Source organism: Bufo gargarizans, chromosome 2, assembly GCF_014858855.1.
Source record: "Bufo gargarizans isolate SCDJY-AF-19 chromosome 2, ASM1485885v1, whole genome shotgun sequence".
Classification (NCBI taxonomy): Eukaryota; Metazoa; Chordata; class Amphibia; order Anura; family Bufonidae; genus Bufo; species Bufo gargarizans.
In genome coordinates, this window is record NC_058081.1 from 313,053,799 (window position 1) to 313,074,323 (window position 20,525).

At 42.7% G+C, this 20,525-nt stretch overlaps 1 protein-coding gene across 1 annotated transcript in view; it reads left to right on the forward strand.

Moving 5' to 3' along the window:
* Window positions 1-20,525, forward strand: part of NTS (neurotensin) — an 80,591-nt gene that overhangs the window by 20,564 nt on the left and 39,502 nt on the right. Inside the window, exon 3 of the mRNA XM_044277223.1 lies at window positions 7,776-8,000. Within this exon, the coding sequence (XP_044133158.1) occupies window positions 7,776-8,000 (225 nt within the window). The remainder of the gene's footprint in view (window positions 1-7,775; window positions 8,001-20,525) is intronic.

Sequence of the window (20,525 nt, forward strand, 5' to 3'; positions counted from 1 at the left end):
TAACATTTATAGAATTTTAATTTATTATTACTTTTGTCAGATTAAAGTTATTTCTGTGACCATTGTGACTTTTTCTTTCATTGACCAAAGGGTACCAACAATTTTGTCCACGTCTGTACATGCAGACCTTTTGTGGACCAAAAAATTTGTAAGCTGCTCACCCTTCCTTGTACACTCAGGATCTGTGCTGCATAGACTCCACTTGTAAACCTGAAAATATAAAGTAGAAAATAGTCCAGTGTGTTAGAATCCAAAAATCCAGGATTTATACAAGAAAATCCATACATGGCAAACGGTTGCAAAAAGATTCAAACAACAAGTACACCTTTCAGAAAGCTTTTATATCCTTAATCAAAGCTTTCTGTGTAATAAATATATACCATTAACATAAAATAATACTGCTATAATTTTTTGTCAATACCTTAATGAAATATCCTGTAAGTAATTCCCTGTTGTTGAAATTGACCCTTGAAAACAAATATTCAGTGCCAAAATGGGCATCGTTCACTTGAAATACGGAAGATGATGTTGTCAACCATAAGCTATCACTAGAGATCTGAGTCAATTCTTTGAAATACAAATTCTATAGAAACAGAACTTCATGTGATTTGACTTAGGATAATTCTTCAAGAGAGAGAGAGAGAGAGCAATAGAGACTAAGACAGTGTAAGAGAGAGGCCGCAAACGGTGGGTCGTCAATCCACGGCCACCACCCGTGTGCACCATGCATCACGGATGCGAACCCATTGACTTGAATGGGTACGCAATTACGGAGTAGCGGAATAAAGTCACGGAATGGAACACCAGAAGCACTACGGAGTGCTTCCATGGTGTTTCTTTCCGTTGTTCCGCACTGCAAATAAATATGTCATGTCATATATTTTTGTGGTGCGGACAGACCAGAGACCTCAAGTAGAATGGCCGGATCCGGCCCGCTGCACGGATGTTGCCCATGCTTTGGGGACCGCAACGGCCATGTGCATGAGGCCAAAGAGACAGACCAGGATGTCATGCACAGGTTTTTAAGGAGATTGAAGCACTTTAAATTCAAGTACAATTTCAGCTCCAAATGGAATCGGACCTAAATTGTATTTGCAGAAATATGTCAGTCTGCACAAATATCAGTAATAATTAACAATTGTTTCTTAGATATACTAAAAACTGAACTAGTGGAAAAACATTGTTTGAATACAGTTATCACATACCACCAAATGTGTAAACATTTTAATGGTTTAAAGAAGCAGACTTTTTAGATTTTTTTTTTCTCATTTCTATAGGGCTGAGAAAAGCAGCCGAACTATGAACTTGGCTGTTTTTGATTAGTCCCATAGACCCTGAAAGATGCAAGGAAAAGATATGACCTTCACTCAATTCAAACTCCTCCTTATTGAAGTTGTGCAGTGGATCCCCAGTCTAATAATTAGTCCACTTGTATTAAACTTCTAGGCCCCAAGCGATCATTCATTTACTATCTATCCTGTTTGATAAATACAATTCCATCCACGGACAACATCTGAATTAAGTTTGTATGTTCTCACCATGTTTGTGTTGGTTTTCTCCCAAAAACATAAAGACAGAATTTACATTGTGAGCTCCACTAGGGACACAAGTGATGCTAATGTCTGTAAAAGTGAAAAAGTACTTTGGAATCTGTTGGTATTGTATAAGCAATTAAAATAAATGTGCTTGTGATGTGCAGGACATGTTACTGTTAAAGGCCCTGCGTCGATCACATGACAATCCACAAACTGCAAAAGTGAGTCTGTATTTAGTGGCCTGGTCTTGGGTCTAAATTAATTTAGGAGCCTATATTAGGATAACTGGTATAGGGTGTTATGGTAGTAGGTGTTAACCAAAAGATTTGGCTTAGGTCATTATCCTGGCATTCCCTGGTATTCACCCTTATACAGGAACCTGGGCTTTGCTGCAGGGGAGTCACCAGGCTCCTACCTCATGGAGTAACTCTGTGTGGTGAACAGCTGATTCACAGGGATCAGAGACACAGGTGTAGGACACAAAGGGGTCAGGCAAAATTGAAGTCAGGGACAGGCCGTTCATGGCTCATGAAGTACGTATGTGTAATATGGGAAGGAGTCCAAGGTCAGGGCAGGCAGCATAGAGACTGGTAATAAGCACATATCAGGTCAGGTAGCAGAGGGTCAGAATATAATAAAAAGACAGAGGTCAATACATGGGCAGACGATAGAATGAAATACCCTTGCAGGAACTTAGAATACTAAGTACCCTGAAAGGTGCTTGAAAGACCCCAGGGCTGCCAGCCATTAGCTGGTGAAAAATTGAGTGAACTCAGGCTGGCTATTTAAGAGCTAGAGGGAATGAGAACATGCATCCTTCAAGTAGAGGTGATGAGGCTTTGTCGGTAAGCAGGCCTCACTTTTCTTGAAGAATCAGAGTGGATCTGGCAGCCAGGCCTAACTTGAGGGGGGTGGCAGGAGGTGGGTCTAATGTGCTAGGCAGGGTGAGTAAAGCAACGCAGCTCGCAGCTGCTGCTGTAATGTAGAGTATTTATTTATTTAGGAGTTCTGGTTAGGGTGTATTCTAGGGTCTACATTTGTTTAGGGGATCTGTTTGGGGGTCTGTTCTAGGGTCTGCATCTGTTTACAGGGGTCTGGTTGGGGATATGCATTTGTTTATTGGTCTAGGGTTGGTATTTTGTTTAGGGAGTTTGGTTGTGGGTCTGTCTTTATTTTGGGCTCTGAACAGGGCTCTTTATTAAAGGTTCCCATTTGTGGTCTGAATATATTCAGGTGTCTGGTCCAAGGTCAGAATTTATTTGTTTCTATAGTGATTTGGGATGGCTGCAAACGTAATAAGCCAAAGATTGCTTGGCAGTAAACTCTGCACAATTTATCATGGTGGTAGTATCTGTTATAGCAAATTCTTGTTTCCACAAAAGTCTTTACACCATCCTGGGCTATTTGACGACTAGAAATGCCATGCCCTTTCTCAATAGTATTAGTCTCTACATATTCTGATACTGTCTTTGATGTTTGGGCACTTTCAGTGTGTAAGAACACAGTCCTTTGGAAAACAATGATGGTAAACATGCTGTTAAAAGATTACTTAATTTAAAGGACATTCATATACAGTCATGTGAAAAAATTAGGACACCCTTTGAAAGCATGTGGTTTTTTGTAACATTTTTAATAAAAGGTTATTTCATCTCCGTTTCAACAATACAGAGAGATTAAAGTAATCTAACTAAACAAAGAAAACTGAAGAAAAGTCTTTTCAAGATCTTCTGTAAATGTCATTCTACAAAAATGCCTATTCTAACTGAGGAAAAAGATAGGACACCCTTGCCCCTAATAGCGAGTGTTACCTCCTTTGGCTGAAATAACTGCAGTGAGACGGTTCTTGTAGCCATCTACCAGTCTTCGACATCGGTCTGAGGAAATTTTACCCCACTCCTCAATGCAGAACTTTTTCAGCTGTGAGATGTTTGAGGGGTTTCTTGCACGTACAGCCCTTTTCAAGTCACCCCACAGCATCTCAATGGGATTCAAATCTGGACTTTGACTTGGCCATTCCAGGACTCTCCATTTCTTCTTTTTCAGCCAATCTTTGGTTGATTTACTAGTATGTTTTGGGTCATTGTCATGTTGCATGGTCCAGTTCCGCTTCAGCTTTAATTTTCTAACTGATGGTCTCACATGTTCTTCAAGCACCTTCTGATACACAGTAGAATTCATCGTGGATTCTATGATGGTGAGCTGACCAGGTCCTGCTGCAGCAAAGCAGCCCCAAACCATGACACTTCCACCTCCATGCTTCACAGTTGGTATGAGGTTCTTTTCTTGGAATGCTGTGTTTGGTTTACGCCAAACATGTCCTCTGCTGTTGTGTCCAAATAATTCAATTTTGGACTCATCTGTCCAAAGAACATTATTCCAGAAGTCCTGGTCTTTGTCAACTTTATCTCTGGCAAATGTCAGTCTGGCCTCGATGTTTCTCTTGGAAAGCAAAGGTTTCCTCCTTGCACACCTCCCATGCAAGTTAAACTTGTACAGTCTCTTTCTGATTGTAGAGGCATGTACTTCTACATCAACAGTAGCCAGAGCCTGCTGTAGTTCTCGAGATGACACTTTAGGGTTTTTGGAGACCTCTTTTAGCATCTTGCGGTCTGCTCTTGGGGTGAACTTGCTGGGGCGACCAGTCCTGGGCATGTTGGCAGTTGTTTTGAAAGCCCTCCACTTGTAGACTATCTTCCGGACAGTGGAATGGCTGATTTCAAAATCTTTTGAGATATTTTTAAATCCCTTCCCAGACTCATAGGCTGCTACAATCTTTTTTCTGAAGTCCTCTGACAGCTCTTTTGCTCTCACCATGGTGCTCACTCTCACTTCAACAGTCAGGAGCACACCAAGCTAAATGTCTGAGGTTTAAATAGGGCAAGCCTCATTCAACATGCAGAGTAACGATCTACTAATTATGTGCACCTGGTGTGATATACCTGTGTGAGATCTGAGCCAATTTAAGAGGGAATACATGTGAGGGTGTCCTATCTTTTTCCTCAGTTAGAATAGGCATTTTTGTAGAATGACATTTACAGAAGATCTTGAAAAGACTTTTCTTCAGTTTTCTTTGTTTAGTTGGATTACTTTAATCTCTCTGTATTGTTGAAACGGAGATGAAATAACCTTTTATTAAAAATGTTACAAAAAACCACATGCTTTCAAAGGGTGTCCTAATTTTTTCACATGACTGTAAGGATGAGTGAACTGGTTCAGGATTCGGTAGGAACTTCTCAAAAAAGTTCTGAAAAATAGAGAGTTAAGGCAGTGCTAGAAAATAATGGTGGCCACACAAAATATTGATACATTGGGCACAATTTGGCTTTTTTCACTTAGTGGTGTAATCACTTTTGTTGCCAGTGGATTAGCCATTACTTGTGGTGTGTTGAGACATTTTGAGCACACACCAAATTTACACGGTTATACAAGCTGTACACTGACTACATTAATTTGTATCAAAGTGTCGTATCTTCAGTGTCGTCCCATGAAAAGATAAAATAAAATATTTATAAAAATGTGAGGGGTGTACTCACTTTTGCGAGATACTGTATATGCGTTGTTTAAGTGGTACTCTTTCTCATTATGTAGCAACATGAGCGCTGCATTATTTTTACACAGCAAAATGGCAGAGATGCCTTCCTGCTTTTTAAACATGTTTATGTAGCAAAGCAAGAAAAATAGCTAAGTTAGCCTCACATAAAGCAAAAAGCAGATAAGAAGAACATTTCTAGCTGCAAGACCTTAGAGGGAACCTCTGGGTGGGTCCTATTTCTATTATGGAGACCATTTAATACTATGACAACTTTTGTAGGCTAAAAACGCTCCTCTTGATTTCTGGGTTAAATATATGCAAATTATCATAGTAACATAGTACATAAGGCCGAAAAAAGACATTTGTCCATCCACTTCGGCTTGTCATCCTGCAAGTTGATCCAGAGGAAGGGAAAAAAAAAAACTGTGAGGTAGAAGCCAATTTTACCCACTTTAGGGGAATAAAAAATTCCTTCCCGATTCCAATCAGGCAATCAGAATAACTCCCTGGATCAACGACCCCTCTCTAGTAGATATATCCTGTAATATTATTACACTCCAGAAATACATACAGGCCCCTCTTGAACTATTTTATTGTACTTACCATCACCACCTCCTCAGGCAGAGAGTTCCATAGTCTCACTGCTCTTACCGTAAAGAATCCTCTTCTATGTTTGTGTACAAAACTTCTTTCCTCCAGACGCAGAGGATGTCCTCTCGTCACAGTCATAGTCCTGGGGATAAATAGATGATGGGATAGATCTCTGTACTGACCCCTGATATATTTATACATAGTAATTAGATCTCCCCTCAGTCGTCTTTTTTCTAAAGTGAATAACCCTAATTTTAATAATCATGTCTAGCATCTTCCTGCATCAGTTGTGTTGCTTTAGGAAAGCTTATTTGAATATCTTTCCCAACAACCTAGAGGGACCTGCAATACTATACACACATACTCTGTGTACCAGGTACATCACCTGTACTACAATACTGCTCACATGTACTTGGCTAATTGGCATAGTAGGGGCATCACCTGGTCTACAATACAGTACACTCTCTCTCACCCATTTTTTTTTAAAAATGGGCAAACTTTAAATGAAAAAAATCTTGTGTCTTTCCTGTAGCTGTCTGACTTCCACAGCAACTTGAATTAGCTATGTGCTGCCTTTTGGTCTGACTAACATGCCATCAGATGTATTGGAAAGGACCTGCTAATTATATCACCTGTGGATTGCATCAGCCCCCCTGCTGTGTATTAGAAGCTGTTCAACCTGTCTAGCTGAAGTTAAAAAGCTGTATCATCAAAATGGTATTATGCAGGTGGATTATTATGACAACTAATGATGGAACAGCCACAATTATCTTCCACCAATCCTATGGGGGCCAATGAACTGGCGGCTGAGGGAAATAAAAGGGTGGCTGTCCCTGTTATCAGCAGCTATGCTACAGGTCGCCAGCCTAGGGATTATGGTTCCAGCTGGTAGACTTCAGAACCACTCTTCTGCACAACCTCAAGCCTACGGGTTTGGTTAGAGATTCCAGGTTTGGACAATTGGGTCACCTGACCACATGCCTTGCTGTGCACGGCCTGGAACCTAAGCTGCTACCTCCCCTCTGTGGGTGCCCGCCCAAAGCGGGGTGCTACTGTGCCCTTGCTGGGACTGTATTATGTGCTGCTGACAGTTGGTTATCCAAAAAAGTCTTCCCAAGGCATTGTAGCTTCACCCTCTGTTGTCTGAGTAGTGTTCCCCCCAAGGGAAAGGAGCACCAGTGTTTCGTTGTATGAGCCCTTACCCTGCGCAGTCTTAATAATAATAGCCAGGCCGGCGAATGAGAGCACCCACTGACCCTCGTGTCTCCACAGTTTGCTCATCTCTATATCCAAATATGGTGTGACATGCTTTGCTTTAGTCTGTGCAAAACTTCTTAACCATAAAATTTTGCATTGGCTATAAACATCCCTTTCAAATAGGGATTTGAGACACCTACAGCAGAAATAAGAAAAATGTTCATATTTGTTATTCTGGTAATTCCTCAAAACTAAAGACAGCACTACTGTTCATTTCATTAAAATGCTATATAACCACTTAATGACCAGACCTGAAAAAAAAAACTTGAATTCATTTTTCCCAAGATTTTTATATTGATGGCATATCCTTAGGATTGGAGTGGAGAGGGTATGACTCCCAGGACCCTCATTGATATTCTGTATTAGCTTCAGTGCTGGAAATAGGCACTGGAACTAAACAGCTCTGTCAACCTTGGACAGAGCTGGTCATTGTTACACTGCTCCTATTGAATTGAATATCTTTTCATTTGTAAAGCACATGTTTACATGCTCCATCACTGCAGCTAGGTGTGTATGGAAACCAAGTAGAAAGCATACTATTTGTGGATATTTCATATGAATCAAATGTGCTAAATCAGCTAATATATTTCTTACATTTAAAAATAAAAAAATTAAATTTATGACTGAATTTAATGGCTGAAATGCACTGAGAATATTCATATATTAATTTGTGTTACTGAAAATCTAAGTAATATACTGAAAGCAGTACAAATTCACTAAAATCTATTATTGCTTGTTTTATGACAGTAAAAATCTGAATGATTTAGAAATGTGTTTGAGTCACATGCTATGTGTAAGAAGAGTATACAAATATATTTGTTTGTTTGTGCTCATAATAATTTCCAAATATTTCACTTTAGGTGAATAAGGCAAGGCTTCCATACTGGAAAATGACTCTTCTCAATGTATGCAAACTTGTAAACAATTTTAACACCCAGACAGAGGAAGTAGGGGAGACTGGAGAAGAAGATCCCATGGTCAGAAAACAATACCCAACATCATTGGATGCCTTCAACTTGGAAGCAATGATGACAGCAATTCAGCTTCAGAAAATTTGCCAAAGCATGACTTTTCAACATTCAGAGGTATGATGTAATAAGTAAATTCAGCATATGCATATCAGGTCATTGGCATATGGAAATTTACACTAAATAGTGTTTATGCTACGGAAACTCTAGCACTGGCGTTTTTGTTGCTAATATTCTTCTTAAATGAAAAGTTAAACTATTTTCTAATAATCTTTATTAATAGTTAATTATTATGTTGCCACCATAGAGATTGTAGAACTCCTTCACATATCTAGCTATCCTATCTTACATATTTTAATAGCACGCTTCTTCTGGCTCTGTTGACCCTCTTCTCTACCCCTTTCTTCTCTCAAGTTAGATATAGAAGCAGGGAGCCGAATGAGGTTGTACATGGCAGATAATAAAATGGAGATAGGGGAAGCAGCCAGGTTTCAGGGAAGATAAAACACACAGGCTTTGGATAGAAATGACAGCACAGGGGGAGGAAAGATAAATCACATAGATTGTGTATCTGTGTATGAATTGAGGGAGAATTCACTGTACACTGTAGGAGGAGAAGACTCCCATTTCACAGCATCAGTGTCTGTCCACACAATGGACAGGAGATCCATCATGACCTGTTGTAGGGGAAATCAGAACAGAAATGAAGTTGTGCTGCTACATTAGAGCAAGTAAAAATTGGATCATCCTTGACACAAAGACCTATGTTTTTTTTTTTTTTTTTTTTGTGTGGGGTGGGGGCACATCCGCACAATATAACTTGGAAACTAGGAGCAGGTTGCCAACTAAATATCAGAGACATGTAAAGTGAGGATACCGGCTCACTATTTCTGCGGTGAAGATGTATCCGCGTGCTCGGTGCCTTGGTTTTTTCAACCTCCTTATTCAAGTATAGCGACAAAATTGGAAATTTCAGGCTCCAGCACTCACTTTTTGAAGTGTCAATTTCTCCATCTTTATTGAGCAATAGTGCATAGACAATACAGGACTCACATTCTCTCTGGTGTAGGCTGTTGACGTGTTTCGAAAGGTTCTTATTCGTTACGAATAAGAAAACTTTCGAAACGCGTCAACAGCCTACACCAGAGAGAATGTGAGTCCTGTATTGTCTATGCACTATTGCTCAATAAAGATGGAGAAATTGACACTTCAAAAAGTGAGTGCTGGAGCCTGAAATTTCCAATTTTGTTGCTAAATATCAGAGAGTCTGGAAAGGAATGAAGCCTGAAATATAGTACAACTCTTTTTTTAACCAAAAATAAACCATAACTTTATAAAAACATATGCTTCATCATGTTTAAGATGCCCATAGCCTTTAAGGGCCCATTCACACGTCCGCAATTTTTTCCGGATCCGTATCAGATTTTGCGGACCCATTCACTTTCAATGGGGCCGGAATGGATGCTATGTGCTGTCCGCATAGCAAATTTTCCGGATCCGCAGTTCCATTCCCGAAAAAAATAGAACATGTCTTATTCTTGTCCACAATTGCGGACAAGAAAAGGCATTTTCCAATAAAGTGCCGGCGATGTGCGGTCCGCTGTCAGGAACGCAAAATACCTACGGATGTGTGAATGGACCCTAATGAAAAGGTTAAAATGAGTGAATTAATTCACAAAACACTGCAACACTGGGGTTTGTGTGCTCTGATTTCTCCATAGGTCATCCTTGTCTTTAGGTGAAAAGCAGGAACACCTTGATTATGCAATGCTTGTGAGTTGTGTGACATGACCTGCAGCTACTAAGTTTGTCAGATTTCAAGCAAACATCCTATTTTTGAAGAAATTAGCATTCAAATGTTAGAAGGGATAACGATATGTAGTGTGATCATTCTTATGGTCAAATAGAAAACAGCCTACTTTGTATCCATGTCATACCGCTTGGTATTTGCTTTCTATTTAGAAATATTGAATTTTTGTTCCTTTTGGTAAATATGCTTCTTGAGCATTATGAGAGTGGATGGCACTCTGTTTAAAATGACAGAAATTGAGTACAGTGGTTTAAGAAATAGAATATATGAAAGATGGTGAAGGAGGATTCTTGAAGAAGGGTAAAAGCATGGTAAGTGGCTTTGTTTGAAGACAAAAGAAATTACAGACCACTATGTAGGAGTGCTATAGCAAATGCTATATATGGAAGAGATATTGCACCAACTCCTATCGTATTTTATATTTTATTACAGATAGTTCTTTATTTCCAGAAGCATATGCACATGCGCATGGCAGTGTTGGGGTGGGACAGCCGTTAAAAATGAACACACTGTCAGTTTTTCATTTCCATTTTTCAATCATTTGTTCATCCATTTTCTGTCTGTCTGTGTTTAATGGCCGTTTTGCATTCGTTTTTAATGACTGTTGAAGATGGCCATTAAAAACCGATGAATTTCATAGGCCTTCATATACTGTGTATATATACACACAGTAGCATTCAAAAGTGCAAACGTTTGAGCACCCCATGTAAAAATTAATGTTACTATAAACGATCTACAAAAGGCATAAAGTGAAAGTTGATACCTTCCCTTTGTATTAAGCAAAAATATTTGTATTTTCATCTTTTATATTTTTAAAATAACAAGGAAAGAAAAGGGCCTGATACAAAACTGTGGGCACTCTGCATGGTTAGTGCCTAGTAGCACTCTTTTTGACAAATATCACAGCTTATTAATGCTTTTTGTAGCCAGCCAAAAGTCATTCAGTACTTGTTTAAGGGATTTTCATCCATTCTTCTTTGCATGCACTGCTCTTTTGAGGTCTATCCACAGATTTTCGATGATGCTCAGATCAGGGGACTGTGAGGGCCATGGTAAAACCTTCCGCTTGCATCTTTGGAGGTAGCCTATTGTGGATTTTGAGGTGTGTTTAGGACCATTATCCATTTGTAGTAGCCATCCTCAAATTCTATTTTACAGTTGGTGTTATGTTTTATTCCAGAATTTGCTGGAATTTCATTGAATTCATTCTTCCTTCTACCCATGAAATGTATCCTCTTCCATTGGCTGAACCTGGACATACCAACATTTTTAACCCAGACATTTCATGCTCAGATACTCTCCTTTGCCCTGCGCTGAATCTCCAGAGACTTCCGCCCAGAAGGGAGCCTGATTTTGTCACTGGCACTAATGGGCTGTCTTTAGCGCTGCCATAGCCTGTAAAGCGGCTAGTAGAGATAAGCGGATTTCTAAAAAATTTGATTCGGCCGGTTCGCTGAATTTTCCGAAAAGATTCAATTCGATCCAAATTTATTTGCGGTGAATCCCGTTAAAAACTGCTATTTTATTAGCAGCGACTGCATGAGTATATAGGCGATAAGAAATTTAGCCAACAGTAATAACAAGTTAGAAACAACAGTGGCAATAAATAGCAGACGGTCAACAGCTGTGACAAAAATAATGGTGGCAATAAAATAGCAGTAGGTTACTATAGGTGATGAATGTGAATAATTTGACAGAGCAGCCCGCACCACTGATAGTTTTAAATTGTCAAAGTAGTGTCTATGTATGTATAGATAGTGAAATAATCTATTTAAAAAAATAACTAATAAAAGTAAAGTTTTAGCTAATAAAAACAGTACATGATCCAAAGACGTATTTAGTCCAGATGGACCATCAATTAGCTTGCTAAAATAGTAAACGTTGACATGTACTGTGAGGTCATTTGATATTTAGCCCACAGTAATAGTGCTCCCAAAAGTCCCACCAATAGGAATAATTCTCTGCTACAGCACACATGGTAGTAATAGTGCTCCTACAGTGCACCCAATATGTCCCCACTGTGCTCCAGAAGTAATGATGCCCCCATAGTGCCCATACTAGTAATCATGTTCCCCATAGACCCCCAGTAGTAATAAAGCCCATCATAATGCCCCCAGTAGTAATAATTATCCTCATAAAGTGCCAGTGCAAAAAATACCCCCTTTTAATGCCCCCAGTTGAGCTAATTTCCCCATAGTGCCCCTATAATGTGCCAGTATAAAATACCCCTATGTAGTGCCCCCAGTAAATGCCCCATAGTGCTACTCTACCCCCTTCTTCCTAGTGTCCCCATTATGTACCAGTATAAAATGCATCAGATATAGTTCCCCAGTAGATGCCCTCAGTGTCCCCCATAATTTGCAAGTATAAAATACCCCTTCTTAGTGCCCCCCATAGATGAGCCCATAGTACTTCTCTCTCCCCTTCCCCATATAAAATACCCCTTCTTTATGGCCAGTAAGGAGTTCCCCCATAGATGCCACCACAGTGCCTCTATAGATGCCCCACAATAATGTGCCAGTAAGAATTATATTCTATAGATGCCCCCACAGTGCCCCCAATAATGTGCCAGTAAAAAGTGGAACCAATAATGTGCCAGTAAGAAGTGCCCCCATAGATGCCCCCACAGTGCACCGAATAATGTGCCAGTAAGAGGTGCCTCTATAGATGCCCCCCAATAATGTGCCAGTAACAAGTGACCCTATAGATGCACCCAAATATTGTGCCAGTAACAAGTGCCCACATAGATGACCCCAATCATGTGCCAGTAACAGGTGAGCCCATAGATGCCCCACAATCATGTGCCAGTAACAGGTGCCCCAAGAGATTCCCCCCAATCATGTGCTAGTAGTAGTACCATATAAAAAAAGGACGCCTCTCCCTCCACTGCCCTGCTGCAGCACTTCCATGTGTATCGCTGTCCTGAGGACGGAGATACAGAAGACAAGGGAGATGAGCGCTTCCAAAATGGAAGCGCTTATATCCCTGTGCCCTGCTGCCACCCCCCCCCCCCCCACGTCACCAGTGGCCAACGGGGCTCAAAGGCAGCTTTTGCCCCACGTTAAAGATGGCCCTGGATGACCCATCTGATGCATCAGGCATTGGTGGGTGGAAATCCTGGCTGATCCATGCCTGATTCATCTTCACAAATGTCAGTCTCTCCACATTTTGGACAGGCGAGTTCTCCTTGGGGTAACTATGGCCCCCGCCACACTAAACAATGGCTCTAATGCCACACTACTGGCCGGGCAAGACAGATTTTCCAGTGCAAACCCGGCAAGTTGCGGCTACATATCCAGTTTGGCTGCCCAGTAGTCCGGCGGATCTTCAATCTGGGGTGGCAGAGTGCTGTCCAAGTATGCCACCACCTGCTGGTTCAGGTTCTGCTCCATATCTAGGTACTATTGCTGGTGAGTAGTTTCTTTACTAGGCGGGTGAAGAAAGATGCTAGTTAGCGACTCTAGACTTAAGTTGCTGGTCATGGAGCTGGTACTGCTCCTACCCTCCCACCCCTCCACAGCAGCCATGTCAGTGGAACATGGAAATTGCAGAGAGCCCCCTGGTCAGACCTGTGAGAGGACTGACAATGGCACAGATAGGCAGTGGCCAACTTACTACATAGGATGTCTCGATAGTAATTCAGTTTGTCCTCCCTCTCAGTGGGTGTAAAAAAATGGCCCCCATTTTGGACCGGTAGAGAGGGTCTAACAAGGTGGTCAGTAGTCATCCCTCTGCCGAATGGTGGCAATTCGGCTGTCACTACGCAAGCAACTAAGCCTGCATTGGGCCATTTGCGCAAGTGACTTGGAGGGACACCCTGCCTCCATCTCTACTGCATACTGCCACGGTGTGCCTGGGTCAACTGCCTCGTCTTCCTCATCTCCCTCTTGCTCCTCTGGCTGCTCCTGCTCCTCCTCTCCTGTCACCTATGTAGAAAAACCACCCATTTTGCTATACATTGCGTGCGCTTTAAATGTCCTCCTCCTCCAGTTAAGCCCCCACAGGGCTCATGTGGCCGGGAGATGTAGGCGCCACATCTTCAGTCCCCTGACCAGCCAGATTTACAAGCACCTTTTCCAGGACATGAATCATTGGAATGTCGTTGTTCATCCCGTAGTCCAAATAAAGTGACCTTCTAAAAGGGTACTGAGCTGCCACTGGCTATCATCAAAGTTACACCGGGGAGTACCTCTGTCCACCTGTACCATCAATAAATCATTTATGCCTTTCTCTGTTCGTACAGTCAGTCCAACATATAGAGGGTGGAATTTCAACGGGTGGAAACGTTACATATCAGCCTAAGTTAGGGATGCCATTCTGCCACTGCAGCTCAAGGAGGGTGAGCTTGGCGGTGTATGAGTTAAAGGGCTTCTGTCACTCCACTAAACTCATTTTATTTTTTTGGGTCTCCCTACAATCCTTATGCTGCGATTTCTCAATATATATGGCTATTACACTGTTTGGTTCAGTAGTTCTATAAAAAAACGGACTTTTATATTATGCAAATTACCTCTCTAGCAGCAGGTAGGGCGGCTACCTGCTGCTAGCAGCCGCATCCTCCATTCATAATGACGCCCCCTCCTCATGTTGATTGACAGGGCCAGCGGACGCGCTCGTCCTCTGACTGGCCCTGTCTGCGTTTTAAATCATGCGCCGGTCTTCAGTTGGCGCAGGCGCACTCAGAGGAGGACGCTCGCTCGGCCGCTCCATCCTCAGTGCGCCTGCGCCGGGTGTACATGTGACGTCATCGGCGCAGGCGCACTGAGGATGGAGCGACCGAGCGAGCGTCCTCCTCTGAGTGCGCCTGCACCAACTGAAGACCGGCACGAGATTTAAAACGCAGACAGGGCCAGTCAGAGGACGAGCGCGTCCGCTGGCCCTGTCAATCAACATGAGGAGGGGGCGTCATTATGAATGGAGGATGCGGCTGCTAGCAGCAGGTAGCCGCCCTACCTGCTGCTAGAGAGGTAATTTGCATAATATAAAAGTCAGTTTTTTTATAGAACTACTGAACCAAACAGTGTAATAGCCATATATATTGAGAAATCGCAGCATAAGGATTGTAGGGGGACCAAAAAAAAAAAGAGTTTAGTGGAGTGACAGAAGCCTTTTAACTGCATTCAAGGTTTCCTGGCCATTCTTAGGATGTCTTGCAGATGGATAGAAGACTTTAGGAAACACTTGACAACCAGATTGAACACGCTCGCTATGCACAGCGCATAGCTCATCCCTCCCTGAAGCAGCGCTGACACCATGTTCTTTCCGTTGTCGGTCACCGTGGATCCGATTTTGATTTATAGCAGATAAAGCCAGGATTCAATTTTTTTTATGAACGACGCGGAGCAGTTCCTCCCCTGTGTGACTCAGTTCGCCCAGGTAAGCTAGGTGCAGAACAGCGTGACACCATCGTTCTCTGCACATGTGGTGTGCTGGTGGGGCCCTGTCAATTGTCCCTACAGTATAGGCTGAGGACACGGTAGAGGATGAGGAGGCAGAGGCAGACATTGTTGCAGGACCAACAATGTCAGAACGTGGAGGAAGCGGCATCACCTGGCCAAGTTGCTGGTTTGGCTGGGCAGGAACCACATTTACCCAGTGGGCCGTAAAGGACATATATTGTCCTTGACTGTAGTTACAGCTCCACACTTTGACAGGCTCAAGAACTGTTTCACCTTCTGTTCTACATATTTTTGCAGGGCTGGTACTGCTTTTTTGGCAAAGAAATGATGGCTTGGGACTCTCCACCTCGGCTCGGCACAAGCCATCAGTCCTCTAAAGGGTGAAGAGTCCACCACTTGGAAAGGGAGGAACTGTAGCACCAGCAACTTTGCCAGGAGCAGGTTTAGCTTCTGCGCCATTGGATGAATGCACTCATACTGTTGTCTCTTGGCAATTGCTTCTGTGAATGATTGCTGATTGAATGACTGATGAGTAGTAGGAGGGTGAAGAGCAGGAGCATCAGGACCGGTAGATGATGGGAAGGACAGACAGCTTCCTTCGGCTGAGGTGGTGGAGCCTTGACTGCCTTAAATCGGGTGCGTGCCACTGGGTGATGCAGCGGCTGCTGCAGCAGTTGCTGCGGCAGGCTGGACCACCACATTGGAGCCATGGTTCTCTCAGGCCAATTAATGGTGATGCTGCATATGTTGACGCAGGTCTGTGTGCCACGCTTCACCTTCTTCCCACAGATTCGGCAAATGGCCATGTTTACCTCCTCCGGCAGCTTAACATAAAACTTCACACCGCGAGTAGGTGATTTTACCCCCAATACTCCGCACTGACTGACTGCTACCGCTGCTGCATGTTTAGCTCCTGACCTCCCACTGCTGCCCCCATGCTGACTCCCGGCCACGCTAGTGACTTGCTGGCTCTGCCGCTGCCTCACGGGCAAGTTGCTACCCTCTTCTCCCGATGATGATGAAGCCCTTAATTCACCCAGCTCCCAAGTGCGATTAGCTGCATCATCATCGAGTACTGTCTGCATGTCACTGATGTCCTCCTCAACAGTCTCTGGGTCAGGAGCCTGACCTCTTGCATCACCCGCTCCCACTCCACGCTCCTCATCACTACTTGCCCGCCTACCAGAGAAAGCAGCGGATGTCTCCCCTACATGTTGGCTGGCCAGTAGCTGCTGACTGTCCTCTAGTATCTCGTCCTCGCTGTATAGTGGAGCTGAGGCCACAGCATATAATACTTCTCTGGCTGAGGGAACAGAAAATAACAGAGGAAGGTTGGGGACACGTAAGGGCACAGGGCCTTCTCCCGGGCCATGCTAACTAAGAGTTGTGTCTGACGAACCCACAGACTCTTGGCTGGGGGTGTCTGATATCACTTGGGACGAAGTGGATGACCGAGTTAACCATTTAAGAACCGCTGGGTCAAGACACAACCTCTTGCTGACACCGGAAGCTCAGGCCTCTCACTGCGACTCCTGCTGCCTAGCCCCCTTACTCTGCTGCCACCTGTGCCTGGAACATTTAAGCCTCTGCCACTCCCCTGTGCAGGGCCTGACACTTCTTTGTCTGACATACTGTTAGATCAACTAAATAAATAAAAAGGAAATTAATATACCCCAAAAAAGGCTGGAATTTTCTCACTTCACCACACAACAATAAGCTTCTTTTATTTCCACTAACACACCCCTAAAAAGGCTTTTAAAACATTTGCTCCCCTGCACCCAGGGCCATCTTTACTATTAATTCGACCCTGGGCAAGAATTTACTTGGGCCCTCTGGATCCTGCCTTCCCACACCCAAGCATGCAATCGCGCCCCCTACAACACAACACACACAAAAAAATCCACACACCTCGTAGAATACAGTGAATTACTGCAAATTCTTACAGTTCTGAAGACTCCAGCAGGCTCAGGATCAGTGCTCTGGGCAGCTGGGCTCAGGGCTGGTAGTGGGCACCGCTCTGCGGTTCAGGAATGATCCCGGGGCTCGGCTCACCCTAGCATTGCAGTGCACCCCAGCACCCCACAGTATGCAGTATAGCACCCTATTAACTATAGCACCCAACAGTATACAGTATAGCACCCTATAGTATACAGCACCCCAGAGTATTCAGTATAGCACCCTATAGTATACAGCACCCCACAGTATGCAGTATAGCACCCTATAGTATACAGCACCCCACAGTATGCAGTATAGCACCCTATAGTATACAGCACCCCACAGTATTCAGTAAAGCACCCTATTGTATACAGTGCCCCACATTATACAATATATAGTATAACACCCTGCAGTATAACATCCTATAGCATACAGTACAGCACCTCACAGTATACAGTAGAGCAGTATATCACCTAACAGTACACAGTATACAGCACCCCACACTATACAGCACCCCTCACTATACAGCACCCCACAGTATACAGTAGAGCAGTATAGCACTCCACAATATACAGCACCCCACAGTATACAGTAGAGCAGTATTGCACCCCACACTATACAGCACCCCACTATACAGTAGCTTACAGTATAGTAGCATACAACCCCTGTCACCTTTTCCTAATGTAATCTTCACACAAATAAAAGCTCCATAATTATGGAAACCATCTCCTGCAGGCTGCAGCAAAACTCTTGGTAGAAAGAAAGGACCTTTGATTACGTCATAGCCATATGACCAGTAATATTGCTATGTTACTGGTCACATGGTGATGATTGCATCTAAGATCCTTTCTCCTAAGAGAATCACAGATCTCACTCTCTCATAGTTCACTGCCTGGAGTGCCCACACGCATGTATGCATTGCAGCATCCCCCTGTGCAGCTGACAGCCTAACACCCGGAGTGGACCAGCCCCCCTAGGCACTCCACTTGATGTCATTGAATTTGATGCCTTGGTCCCCCCAGGAGCAACTGGGCCCGGGGAAGCAGCCCCTTTTGCCCAGCGTTAAAGACGGCCTTAACTACACTGCTGAACGGCAAATAAGCCCTTATTTTTTTTCTACTTATACACGCCAAAAGAGGCTTTAGTTATAACTGCACCGCTGAACGGCAATTAATACTTTTTGTTTTCTACTAATACATGTCAAAAAAGGCTTTCTTTTTCTCACTTCACCACACAATGGCTAATAAGCCTTTTTTTTTTTTTTGCTCGAATACAGCCCTTTATTTTTTTCCACTTATACACCCCAAAAAATGCTTTGGAACATATACCGTACGTAACTACACCGCTGAATGGCAAATAGAGGCTTATTTTTTTCCACTTATGCACCCCAAAAAAGGCTTTAGAATATATAACTGCACCACTGAATGGCAAATAAGCCCTTATTTTTTCCACTTATACACTCCAAACAAAGCTTTAGAATATATAACTGCACCGCTGAACAGCAAATAAGCCCTTATTTTTTCCACTTATAAACTCCAAAAAAGGCTTTAGAACATATAACTGCACCACTGAACGGCAAATAATACTTTTTGTTTTCCACTAATACACGCCAAAAAAAGCCAAAATTTTCTAATTTCACCACACAACTGCTAATAGGTCCCCTTTTTTTTTTTGCACTAATAAACCCTCAAAAAGGCTTTAGAACATTTAAATTAACAGCTGAACAGCTAATGAAACCTTATTTTTTTCCACTTATACACGCCAAAAAATGCTTTAGAATGTATAACTGCACCGCTGATCGGCAAATAATACTTTTTGTTTTCCACTAATTCATGCCAAAAATTGTTGTAATTTTCTCAGTTAACCACACAACTGCTAATATGCCCTCTTTTTCCAACTAATATACGCCAAAAAAGACTTTAGAACATATATCTGCACTGCTGAACGGCAAATAATTATCCATTTTTTCCACTAATACACCCCAAAAAAGGCTTTAGAACATATAACTGCACCGCTGAAAGGTAGATAATATTTATAAAATATATATTTTTTTCCCACTAATTCACCTAAAAAAAGGCTGGAATTTTCTCACATAAGGGCTAATAAGTAGTGCTGGGTGAGCATGCTCGGCTGAGCACAATGCTCGAGTCTGCTGCCTGCACGTTTGTTGGCTGGTATGCAGCCAATAAACGTGCAGGTAAGTACTGCCATTCACTGTAATGTCGTAGCCATGTTAGCTACTGGCATTACAGTGATTGGCTGGACGGAACGCATCATTGGGTGCTATATAGTACATGATGACACGTGTTCGGCTCAGTTTTAGGCTACATGCACACGACCATTGTGTGTTTTGCCGTCCGCAAATCGCAGATCCGCAAAACACGGATGGCGTCCGTGTGCGTTCCGCAATTTGTGAAATGGCACAAACAGCCTTTAACCTCCTCCCGTCCGCCCATAGGATATAAACGTCCTATGGGTGGATCTCTATTTCTGAACGGACGTTTCTGAACGTCCGTTCAGAAACTGCAGCTGCACGCTAATCGTGCAGCTGCTGATCGGGTTGCCCGCTGTCAGTGACAGCAGGGCAACCCAGAGAGAAGGCAGGGACAGTGCCCAGGTGTCCCTGCCTTCTGGATCGCTGTATACACAGCGCTCACCGAGCGCTGTGTATGCAGAGCAGGAAGCGCTATGCGCTTCCTGTTCCGGCCCGGCGGTCATGTGACCGCCGGGACCGGAGCGTGCAGGAGCTGTGTGAGGTCTCTCACAGACCTCGATCAGCCCTGCACTGAGGCTGTACAGCACTGTATTGCGCTGTACAGCCTCTATGGGGAGAGTATTTCTGCTGTAACTGGGGCTACTATGTCAGCACCTGTTAGAGGAGAAATCAACAGTGAAAAAAAATAGAAAAAGTGAAGTAAATGTCCCCCAGAGGTCTTGTATGACCTTATGGGGGACAAAAAGTGTAAAATAAAAAAATAAAGTGTTGAAAAAAATAAAATAAAAAAAAGGGTTCACATGTAAAAAAAACATTCACCAAGTCAGGAAAGAAAAAAATGTTAAAAATAGAAAAAATAAAATAAAATAGACATATTTGGTATTGCCGCGTCCGTAAAAACCAGCTCTATAAAAATATCACATGACCTAAACCCTCGGGTGAACACCGTAAAAAATAAATAAAAAAAACTGTGACAAAACAAGCAATTTTTGTCACCTTACATCACAAAAAGTGCAACACCAAGTGATCAAAAATGCGTATGTCCCACTAAATGGTACCAATAAAACCGTCACCTCATCCCGCAAAAAATGAGCCCCTACATAAGAAAATCTCTCAAAAAATAAAAAAACTATAGCTCTTAGAACATGGAGACACTAAAATATCATTTTTATGGTTTTAAAAATGCTATTATTGTGTTAAAGTGAAACAAATAAAATAAAATAGACATATTTGGTATTGCCGCGTCCGTAAAAAACAGCTCTATAAAAATATCACATGACCTA